The sequence below is a fragment of the Acinonyx jubatus genome, chromosome E1, assembly GCF_027475565.1.
Source record: "Acinonyx jubatus isolate Ajub_Pintada_27869175 chromosome E1, VMU_Ajub_asm_v1.0, whole genome shotgun sequence".
In the NCBI taxonomy this organism is placed as follows: Eukaryota; Metazoa; Chordata; class Mammalia; order Carnivora; family Felidae; genus Acinonyx; species Acinonyx jubatus.
The window spans coordinates 36395573-36407604 of NC_069397.1; the positions used below are offsets into that span (position 1 = coordinate 36395573).

General features: G+C 42.0%; 1 protein-coding gene across 2 annotated transcripts in view; it reads left to right on the top strand.

Moving 5' to 3' along the window:
* The window catches only part of CBX1 (chromobox 1), a 30346-nt gene extending 19582 nt beyond the window's left edge, over positions 1-10764 (top strand). For both annotated transcript variants that reach the window (XM_027033977.2, XM_015078574.3), the window contains exons 2-5: positions 4645-4821; positions 5151-5328; positions 5899-5993; positions 8459-10764. In XM_027033977.2, coding sequence (XP_026889778.1) covers positions 4682-4821; positions 5151-5328; positions 5899-5993; positions 8459-8603 — 558 coding nt within the window. In that variant the 5' untranslated portion in view covers positions 4645-4681 and the 3' untranslated portion in view covers positions 8604-10764. The remainder of the gene's footprint in view (positions 1-4644; positions 4822-5150; positions 5329-5898; positions 5994-8458) is intronic.
* The last annotated feature ends 1268 nt before the right edge of the window (positions 10765-12032 follow it).

Genomic DNA, 12032 nt, shown 5'->3' on the forward strand with positions numbered 1-12032 from the left:
CCGACGCAGGGATCAAACTCAAACCATGAGATCATGACCTGAGCTGAAGTCAGACGCTCAACCTACTGAGCCACCCAGGCACCCCAACTCTAGGTTTTTTATCTGCAACATCATGATAACCCTTAAGAAGACCTGTCCAAACATTAAGATTTGAGTTAAGCAGGAACTTTTCACCCTGTGTACACCTCTTCGATGTTTTGTCATAAATAGTTCTGACATAAATGTTCTATGATCGTGGCCATGTTCATAGGCCATGTTCTATAACTGATGCCATAATTTGGTTGCCAGGATGCTTGGGGGGAGGGGGGGGAGTGGCAAGTTGTGTTGATGAAAGGCATTTTTCCATTGTGCTACTACACTGATTTGAGTTACTTTGAAATTTCCTTGCCAAGCAATTCCAATTGAGAGTCCTCAATTCCAGATATCCCTGCTAGTGTTTGGAGACTGTCATGTTCAGGGAGGATTTCTCTTGAAATAATCCCTTTGGAAACCATAGGAGAATTGACTCGTAATATTTAAGAGGGCTCTTGGCTCCTCTGAAGGTGATAGATTCTATAGGAAGAGTGGGTTGCATTTTTAATCAACTTCTACATTGATTTTCACAAACCGCTTATTCAGGCCCCCATAGAACTACCTATAAATAAGAGAAAAACTCAAATTGGGAAGCCTGGCTGAGAATCTCTAATATAAAGAATCTGGTACCTGAGGTAGATGCTGGGATGAGCCAGTTAAGAAAGCTCAGAGAGGGGCGCCTGAGTGGCTCAGTCGGTTGAGCGTCTGACTTCGGCTCACGTCATGATCTCGCGGTTCGGGAGTTCGAGCCCCGCATCGGGCTCTGGGCTGACAGCTCAGAGCCTGGAGCCTGCTTCGGATTCTGTGTCTCCCTCTCTCTCTGCCCCTCTCCCGCTTGCGCACGCGCTCTCTCTCTCTCTCTCTCTCTCTCAAAAATAAACATTAAAAAAAGATTTAAAAAAAAAGCTCAGAGAAGGGCATCTCGTTGGTTCAGTTTGTTGAGCTTCTGACTCTTGATTTCGGCTCAGGTCATGATCCCAAGGTCTTTGGGATGGAGTGCCACCTTGGGCTTAGAGCCTGCTTGAAATTCTCTCTCTCCCTCTCTCCCTGCCTCTCTCTCCCTCTCCCCCTTCCCCACTCACACTCACTCTCTCCTTAAAAAAGGCTCAGAAAGAAGTGGGAGTCTGTTTATTCTTCACTTCTTTTTTGAGTTCTTCTTTTTTATTTTATTTTTTTTAAAGCTTCTTTATTTATATTGAGAGGGGTGGGGAGGGAGTGAGAATCCCCAGCAGGCTCCACTCCTTCAGTGCAGAGCCCAATGCTGGGCTTAAGCACACACTGTGAGATCATGACCTGTGCTGAAATCAAGAGTTGGCCACTTAGTCAACTCAGCTACCCAGGCACCCCTTGAGTTGTTAAGACAGTGAGTTAAGCTAGTTAAACTGTTCTGTTCTATGACTCTGCCTCCTTGGGACCATGCTAATGATACAGGGAGAAGAGGCCTACAGTAGCCAGAGATAAACCAGAAGCTGTCCTGATCCTTTTGGTTCATAGTAGGACAATCGGATGGGCAGTATTCAGTGCTGTTTCTTTTTGTAAGACAAGTATAACTATTAATGTGGATAACACGGGGCTTTAAATAACTCTGAATTCTGAAGCCTTAGTGATAGAATGCCTTTCCTTTACTTTCTTAAATGTAATTACTTGGTAGAGAGGTTATTAGGGAACAATTACTGTTTTGCATGGTCTATAACCCATTATTTTCCTTCCATCAATTGAGAAAGGGAGTATCTTCCAATGTCCAAGACCAAATTAATACAGGGAGTTGTGGTAACCTTTGTTATCTAAAGGTGATGGTCAGTTTATTTTTCTCCGCATGTTAACCAAAGACTGACAGTGAATCCTGCTTTACCTCTTCAACTCACAGTGGAAGAAAGCAAGGAATAGAGAGCATTTATTCTTGGAAGGAAACACAATTAATCCAGAAGGGAAATTAGATTTTTCTTTCCTCATAAAATAACACTTGCCATATAGCAGTCAGAATTTTGAAAACCTGAAAGCATCTCCCTCCAGAAAGAAGTACACACAGCCTCTGAATCAAAGGCACATGAAGCTAACTGCAATCCACTGATAAGTCGGTTCAGTAAAAGAAGGAAGGGAAAACGTGTGGCATTTTCTCTAAAAGATAGAGGGACTGGGTGGGGGGTGAAGGAAAGCAAAGCAGATTCTTCAGTATGTAAATGGAGAAGGAAGAGGGTTGAAAAGATGCCTCTTACCTGAGCACAGGTAATGTTCTGAACCCCTCTGTAGAGGTGGGGCTTAGGTGTTGCCTTAGACCATACTAAAAGCACTCCAGAAAACAGTGTTTCGTGCTACTTTGCAAAAGTTCAGAATACCTTTAAGTGGAAGTGGTGTCTACATTTTTCTTATCGGACATTAAACATCAGAAAGGCAGGAAGCATTTCTTATTCTCTTGAATCTCCAGTATCCACCAGTGTCCAGATTTTCTAGTAGTTAAATGTTTCAGTAAGTCAGCATTGCTCATATATGCAGACATGGGAATATCTCAGTATAAACCAAGATTTCTGTGGATAATTTAACTGATTCATAATGATGATCCTGACTTCATGAAAATTTGTTATATTTCATATATAGGACTATAGTGGACTTTTTCAAAAAGACATTCTGTACATGTCAGTTTTAAAGTTTGTTTATTAAATATTTTCTTTTTATGTACTCTCTATACCCAACGTAGGGATCGAACTCAAACCCTGGGATCAAGAGTCTCATGCTGTTCTGACTGAGCCAGCTGTGAGACACCCCTAAAGTATATTTAGAAGAGTTTCTACTACCTAGGCTAAGTAAGACTCTTTTTCCCAAGGATGAACAACCAGTTTAGCCCCAAATCAGCATTGTCTTAAATTCATAGATGGTAGTAGTTTGGCTTGAATTATCTGCCATTCTCTTGATTCTTTGTATCTCATTGTGGCAGCTGTGATCCATGAATTTGTAGATTTTGGGCCAGTTTTATATATCAGTTCTGATGTGTTGATATCTTATGGCGCCACCTACTGACACAAATTGGTAAACAAATGGCTTTAAGCCTGCCAGCTGTCTGAATTGTATTTGAAGGACTAAAAATAGATTATAGGGGACTAGAGTTTTAGCATTGGAAAAAATGCTTGGAAGTCACTCAGCCTAAAGAAGTATTTTACAAAAGAATTAACTCGGGTTTTATTATCTGTGATAACTATCTCTTTTTTTCCTGTTCATTTTCCAAATTATTGCAGTGCCCCAATTAGAGAATTTCATGGTCATTCTGGCATTTTTATAAGTCTTTCTGAACCTCAGAAATAAGCTAAGTAGAATAAGAAACGAAGAAGAAACTTTCACATTGTAAATCATTGATGGCATTTGGAAAAGACCACATAAAGAACCTTGTGGGTGCTCAGTTGGTTAAGTGTGCAACTCGATTTCTGCTTAGGTCATGATCTCATGTTTCATGAGATTGAGCCCCATGTCAGGCTATGCTGGCAGCACGGATCCTGCTTGGGATTCTCTCTCTCCCTCTCCCTCTGCGCCCCCCCCCCAAAAATAAATAAACATTTTATTTATTTAAAAAAACTTTTTAATGTTTATATTTGAGAGAAAGAGAGAGAGTGTGCGAGCAGGGGAGAACAGAGAGAGGGAGACAGAGAATCCGAAGCAGGCTCCAAGCTCCGAGCTGTCAGCACAAGCCCCACGTGGGGCTCAAACTCATGAGCTTGTGAGATCATGACCTGAGCCACCCAGGCACCCCGATAAACAAACATTTTTAAAAAAGAACCTTGAGACTCAGAAGAGGATGTTGTAACAATGCAGAGGGATGCATTGTATTATATATGCATATACAAAGGGGAAAATTGAGGGGCGCTTGGGTGGCGCAGTCGGTTAAGCGTCCGACTTCAGCCAGGTCACGATCTCACGGTCCGTGAGTTCGAGCTCCGCGTCAGGCTCTGGGCTGATGGCTCAGAGCCTGGAGCCTGTTTCCGATTCTGTGTCTCTCTCTCTGCCCCTCCCCCGTTCATGCTCTGTCTCTGTCCCAAAAATAAATAAACGTTGAAAAAAAAAAAATTTAAAAAAAAAAAACAAAGGGGAAAATTGAACCAGATGTTTGATAAATAGGACAAGCTACTTCGCACTGTAAAAGTTGGAAGTCTAGTGATATGATGAAAGTATGAATCAGAGGGTTATATGTATGTAAGTTTAATGTGTATGTAAGTTATGTAAGTTTAATGTCTATACCTTATTTTTAGGAGTCTTGCTTTCAATTGAATAACATTTTAGATGCCATGCTTTATACTAAAAGGGGTGTTGGAAACTTTTTAACTTAGAATAGGTATAAAAGTGTTAGGTGATTATGCAAGAATAAAGGAGTTTTGCTGTGAGATTGGTTGGGGCTTTTTATGAACTAGCTTTCATATCAGAACATATTAGAAAACTTTATTTTTTACTGAAGCCGAAAAGGTGGAATACGTAATACAAGCATACACTATTAAAGTCATCAGTGATGCCCCTGGGTTTCTCACCATCCGAATATTCACCTAACCAAGAAAAGTGTGCCCTAATGCCCTTTTTATTTTGTCACTTTAGCAGCGTCACCCTTTAGACCAGAAAGCTGGCGGGCACTATGGGGAAGAAACAAAACAAGAAGAAAGTGGAGGAGGTGCTAGAAGAGGAGGAAGAGGAATATGTGGTGGAAAAAGTTCTTGACCGTCGAGTGGTAAAGGGCAAAGTGGAGTACCTCCTAAAGTGGAAGGGGTTCTCAGAGTAAGTTTCATTAACCTGGGTAAATCCATCCATGTAGTCGCCAACTTTCTCAGGAGTCTAGTAATGTGCAAGGCCTAGAGTGCTCTAATATGTAGTGTGACCCAGGCCTGGCCTCCATGGCTTATAGTCTAAAAGTCCCTTATCTCCCCTCCCGCCCACCAAGAAATTTCAGCATTACCAAGTTCTTGATCTTGGACAAAATCCGGTTCCTCATCATCATTAACTCCTCTCTTCCAAGGGCACCAGCTCTTGTCATCCTGTGCGTCTCCTTAGCATCAGTGTGCTAACTTTGAGTGGAAAGTGTGACTCACTGTGCCCTCTGATTTCAGTGAGGATAACACGTGGGAGCCAGAAGAGAACCTGGATTGCCCTGATCTCATTGCTGAATTTCTACAGTCACAGAAAACAGCACATGAGACAGATAAATCAGAGGGAGGCAAGCGCAAAGCTGACTCTGATTCTGAAGATAAGGGAGAAGAGAGCAAACCAAAGAAGAAGAAAGAAGAGGTAAGGAGAGAAAATTTTTACTAGTCTAGAATTCCTACTGCTGTCAAAGAAACTAAAAGCTCTTTAAATTTAAAGTTAAATACTTTTATTCTGCTGTTTCTTGGACCTCAGCAGCCATCTCTCATTCCTTCTGGAATCTTAGATATGCTAATGCTTTCAAAGTGTTTTGGGGGTTCACTTAATCTATACTTATTTTATCTGAGGTTCAGGAAGAAGGGCAACTAAATTCATTCCTGTAAAAAGATCGTTTTCAGTGTTGTAATCATTACAGCTGTAAGGTAGCTATTTTCATCTGTTCAATACCTTAAAGTAAGTTGTCTTCTGAAGGTGAAGAAACAGTTGTGAACATTTATTTTGCTTGAGATGTATGTCCCTTTTTACATATGGGGAAACCTTAAGACCTTGATGGAAGAATCACCCAAGGATGCAAAAAGGCCTGTGACTTGGAGCCAAGGTATTGGTGGAATATTGGCAAGAGTGTCATTATATTAATCAGAGAAACCGGAGTGACTCCAGTCTGGATAACAATTCCATATAATTAAAATCGTTCCATTCATCTGGTTTTCACAGTCAGAAAAGCCACGAGGCTTTGCTCGGGGTTTGGAGCCAGAGCGGATTATTGGAGCTACAGACTCCAGTGGAGAACTCATGTTCCTGATGAAATGGTGAGTCTGCCAGTGGCTCTGTGTGGTGGTTTTTTCTTCTCCCCATCTGTTCCATGCCAGAGGAAAAGAGCTGGACCTTCGAAATTCCAGTCGCCCAAGTGTGAAATCTTTAAGATGGCCTAGTCCTTCGATAGTGACCCTCGGCCTGACTGCCAACCTGGACTCATGAGTTATACAGGTAGGGGCCCTTAGGATTCTCAGTCTTTGCCCATTTTTTAGGAGGTGGGAGAAAATCCAGAATGGAGAAGGTGTGGGGAGGAATCACATTTCACTTCTGTAAATAAAGGAAAAAGATATGAAATGTGATTGAACCACCCTCCCCTTCTACCACCTCCTTAATAAAGATCGGGCTGGCCCCAGGATCAGATGTTTTCTGTTAACTTTTCAGGGTTAAGAATTTCTGTAGCTCTTCCTTTGTCCTTGATAGATCCTTTCTAATTTGTGCCAATTGTGTAATTCCAGGATCAGCCAGTAGGGGTCAGCAAGTCCCCTTTACTATACTGAGTATAGAACAAGGCTTTTTTTTTTTCCTTCCAGAAGTATAAATACCAATGGTAGTAATATTCCATGAAACGGCTTAATGAAAACAGTTGTCTTGAGAATTTTAAGAACTGTAATTAATCCCAAATTCTCTAAAATCCCCCTACTCTGTCCAAAAGAAAGGCTTTCTTCCCTATTTCTCGCTTGTTGAAAAATGCTTGTGCTATTTTCTTCCCCCACATGGGTCTCAATTATTGTCCTAAAAAAAATGTAGGAGTAAATAATTCCAAACTTCTGCCAGTCAAGGCAGCATTCTAAGGATTTTGTCCTTTTGTCAGTCTAGACCCTTCTTGGAAACTCGTATCTACTCTTCATTCCTCTTGTTTAGAAGGTGGCCAGAGAGGCCTAATTTTGCCACTACTGGAAGCCCATGTCACAATTAGCTGAAACTCTGTTTTCTTATTATGCATTCCCTAGGTGTTCACTGAATCTGATCATCTTTTAGCTGATATATTGCTAGCCCATAGGAGAAAAGTTCATTTTTAAGGTGCTGCATCTGGGGGGGAAAGGATCAATATCAGGAGTTACAGTCCAATTAGAATATACTTTCTGTCTGCATGTGACCATTCTGGGTTACATTAGTATCTCCATATTGTTTAAGATTACACTCCTTTAATTAAATTACTGCTGTTTGTAAAGGTTCTACCTGAATGTAACACTACAGGTTGAAATAGTAAGATTGTGATTATAAAACCAAGTTCATTTTAAGGTTATTTTCCTGGAAAGTTGAGATACTTGTCCATTTCCCAAATAGCAAATATTTCTTGGCCATAAAATGACTGAACTTTCCTCAGAAGGTGTTGAATTGTCAATAAGGGCAGCCTGCTTCAGGCTCCCATATTGTTAATACTCCTTTTCCCTCCCATTCTCTTCAGTCCATTGTTCAACAGCCTATTTTACCAGCTTCGTCAACCCTGGTTCCTTGGGGCTCTCTGGCTTTGGTACCTGTTGCTGAGTTGTGGAAGTTTTGGGTGGTGCCTCATCACAGATCCCATTATATATCTGCTATCTGCCTTAATGCTGCTGCTCCCATCTAGGACATTCCCAATGGCTTTACTCCTAAGTCCCTTGTAATATGTATATGAATTTCACATTTTGAGACCATCTTAAATTCAGAAAAATATAAAGAATTATGTAACAGTCCCTTATTTTCTACTTCCCAGTGTTGAAGCACCATTTCAAAGCACCTGGGAGTTGTGGAATATCTGTGTGAGCATGGCATTTGGTAATGTTAAACAGTGTAATTATGAGTCAGCGCATTGGCAAGAGCCAATGGTATTAAATCTTATTATCTAACATGGTATTACATTTTATTACAAAGCTGAGATATCTCCATGGGTTCATGGCAGCTGAGATAGGACTTTGGGAAGATTGTAGTAGTTTTTTTCTTTTCTTTCTTTCTTTCTCTTTTTCTTTCTTTTTCTCTTTTTTAAGTTTTTTTAACATTTATTTATGTTTGAGAGAGAGACAGAGTGCAAGGGGGAGAGGGCAGAGAGAGAGGAAGACACAGAATCTGAAGCAGGCTCCAGGCCTGTCAGCACAGAGCCCGATGTGGGGTCTGAGCCCATGAACTGATATCATGACCTGAGCCGAAGTTGGATGCTTAACCAACCGAGCCACCCAGGTGCCCCTAGTTTTTCTCTGCTCTTCAAGAATCTGAGAGTCATGATTTTTTTGTGGCCTTGCCGAGGTTCAGATGTGATACACTGAGTTAAGTGACTTAGCTTTTAACAAAGATACCCAGAGAGGATTTTCAGTAGAAGATCTCTGAGGATGTCACTCCACTAAATGCTGCTTGGGCCATGTTTCACCCTTCCCTAGGCTACTCTTCTTGAATTAATACTTTTAAAGCCCTGTCCCTTGTGTGATCCAAGTCAAGAGACCACCAGCACCTGGTCTCAGAGTCTCTCTGCTTTGTTCTGCAGGAAAAATTCTGATGAGGCTGACCTAGTCCCTGCCAAGGAAGCCAATGTCAAGTGCCCACAGGTGGTCATATCCTTCTATGAGGAAAGGCTGACGTGGCATTCTTACCCCTCGGAGGATGATGACAAAAAAGATGACAAGAATTAAGTCTCCTGAGTACCAGCCCCTGTCACATCTGACTGTGGGTTTCAAGTGGGGAGGGAAGGAATTCTACTTGTCTTGGCACCATAGAGGTGGCTTGAGAAGATGTCCTTTGAAGAGCCAGTATCGTTTCTGTGCCCTACAGCAGCCCAAGTGCTTTAAAGCCTTTCCATGCTGTGTAGTTTGCACACCCATCCCAGTGGAGGGGAAGGAGAAGTGTTGCAAGGCAGCCCATTCTGTACTTTGCTGAGAAGGGCAAAGGGCCTTCCGTGAAGGACAGAACTTGCAGAATGGGTGTGTGGGACAGCAAAAGATACTGTAGATCTTCAAAGCGCATCTCCACAACCCACAGCCTTCTTCCCAATAGTGTTAACTCTGCATTTTTACAGCGTAGCATGTGTGTAGTTTTTGGCTATTACTGGTGTATTATTTGGGGGTGGGAGGGTTGGGGGTGGGAAGGAACGGAGATGGGTAGGATCATTTTTGTTAAAATTTGGGGCCTGATTGGGGAAATGGTGAAACAATGGAAAGAACAAACTCGTGGTGATTCGGTTCTGTGTCCAGAATATTTTATCTTTTCAAAAAGGTCATTGGCAACCTAAATGAGGACTGTGAGAGACTTCAAAAGCTGTGAATGCCTGAAACTTATAAGCCAAGGTGTTCCCTGCCTGAGCTTAATGCTGTTCCCAGCAGAGGACTAAGCCAGTTAATAAATTACCAAAGCTGCCATTTTGGGGAAGGAAACTGGTTGAAAAGGGAAGGTCTTTTTGGAGCGTATGCAGAGGCAGATGGTTCTGTTTTAGAGGTGCTAATTCTTGAAATTGATAAGAAGACCCTTTATTTTCCAATTATGAAGTTTTAAACATCAGCTCGTCCATCCAAGCCACTGGCTGAGATATTTGGGGAAGGGAAGAGGGTGGCATAGAAGGTGAGAGAGTAGAAAAAGACAAGGGCCCACGCTCTTAGGGTGGAAAACTCTTGGAGCCTGTTATTTGAACTTTGAACTCTGAAATCATTGGTGGCAGGGTTCAGTCACTGACAGCACAAGTTCACTGAATCACTTACAGAGCTGAGTGATTTCAAAAGCCCTGGTCTCAGGAGAAGATTAAACTTTCATACTGGGGCAGTGGTTCACTTTAAAACACAAAACAAAAAGTTTTTTTAATCCTAAGAATTAACTAATACCCAAAATGCTGTCTTGAATCAAGAGATACATCAGTTCTTGACATCGTCTAGACCTGTATCTAGAACTCCATTGTAAAATCTTTTTAGGCATGTGTTAGGTTTCTGTGAAAACTTTGTTTAAATGTAAACTTCATATCACATTGTCAGTTTTTGTCTTAATAAAACTATAGATTTATAATCGTTGATTTCTGTCTTGATTAAGTACTACCAAAAACCCTCCTTGCCTTTCATAACCTTGTAAATTCAGCCTATAAGGAAGCAACTTCCACAGTTGGTTTTATTTCGTGAACACTGTAAACTTAAAAATCTCATGCCTGCCTGGCCTGAATCTGAGTGGTCTTATCATTTATATAGTAAATATTTATTGAACACTTACAATTGCTACAGATACTGTGTAAAGAGTGTCACATCATTCTGTCTTCATATTGCTCAAATGGTTTATTTAGCTCTCTAACCTGCTAGCACTTCCAAACTAGGATAAGTTTGGAAACGTGGGTTTTTGAGTTAGGTTTAGTTCTTGGCTCATGTATTTTGTAGATTTATGTGACCTTAGCTCAACTCCAAAGTTTACAGGAATTGGCCTCGTGTTTGATCACTGAATTAAATAAAACGTTATCCTTTTTTTTTTTTTAGTTTATTTATTTTGAGGGAGAACAAGCAGGGGAGGGGCAGAGAGAGTGAGAGAATCCCAAGCAGGCTCCCCACTGTCAGCACAGAGGTAGACGCAGGGCTCAATCCCATGAACTGTGAAATCATGACCTGAGCCAAAATCAAGAGTCTGACGCTTAACTGACTGAACCACCCAGGCACCCGTTATCTGCTTTCTTCACAGGTTTTCTGCCTATGATTCTAGAGCCAAAATGGGACTACACCCTTGTTATTTATTAAAAGGGAAAATGGGATCTCCACTGAGCTCATCTCAGCTCTACTCACTAGTACAAAGCATTTGTTCCAAATAAACCGATGTGTAAGTTTTTTTTTTTTTTTTTTTTTTTTTTTTTCAAAAAAACCTCCTTGGGGTGCCAGGCTGGCTCAGTTGGTAGAACATACAACTCTTGATCTCAGGGTTGTGAGTTCAAGTCCCGTGCTGGGTGTAGAGATTACTTAAAATCTTTTAAAACAAAAAAGCCTCCTAGGAGTTTGGGGAGACAAGGTAGAATGGAGCTGGGGAGGAGGCCTTTCTGTGCAGAGGCCTAGGTACGTCCTTGTGGTTGGCGGCAGCAGAGCCATCAGTTGCTAGTGGAGACAGGGTGAGGTGGACAGAGACGTTCCAGTTCTGTTGTGTATCATTAGATGCACTGAAATTAGCCCCCAGCCTTGGTGTGTGTCCGGAGGACACTGCTGTTTAGCCCTGGTCTTAACCTTTGGAACCCACCTGTCATCTCTGGCATTCCTGAACTCCCGCAACACCATACCATTCTTGCCCTGGGAAGACGCCGAAATCGATAATGCTTGTGACGTTCACTGAGGTGAGGCTAGATGGTCAGTTTCGTCTCTTTGAAAGCCAACTGTCACGTCTACGTTAAGGGTCAAGGATAAGTTTTTCTCAAGTACTTGTGGAAGCCACAAATGCATGCAGAGATGTCGAAAAGACCAGACCTAGGCGCGAGCAGTCTCACATCGGTTTCAGAAGGTATTGGGGAGCATTGCCTCAGGCAGTGCGAAAGCGATGTGGACGGCTTCAACGGAGCTGCGCCATCGTAGACTCCTCACCCGGGGGTTGAAGAGGAGAGAGGTGATCACCCCAGTCATCATGAGAGGAGGCTAGTTTACTCATTTGGTGACAGCATCATCTGGGTGTCCTCCACTGGCAGAGCCAGCCAAGTACTTTGCTCCTCCACGGTCTTGAGCTTCAAGTTAGTGCAGTAAATGGACAGTGTCACCACCACAGAGGCATTCTACCAACTGACGGTGCTCGGGAATAATCGTTTCTGCTTTTCAATGTCATTTGGAAGTTTTGACCACGGATTTTAAAGCCTTTTTTTTTTTTTTTAAAGTATTTATTTTGAGAGCAAGCATGAGTGGGGGAAGGGCAAAGAAAAAGGGAGAGAGGGAATCCCAAGCAGGCTCCACGCTGTCAGCACAGGGCTCGAACTCATGAACCATTAGATCGTGACCTGAGCTGAAATCAAGAGTTGGCGCTTCACTGGCTGAGCCACCCAGGCACCCCTTGACTACCAATTTTAACTAATTTTTAATAGTTGAGTTTTTAAGTACTTATTTTCAGATACAGTGTTCTATTCCAGAACT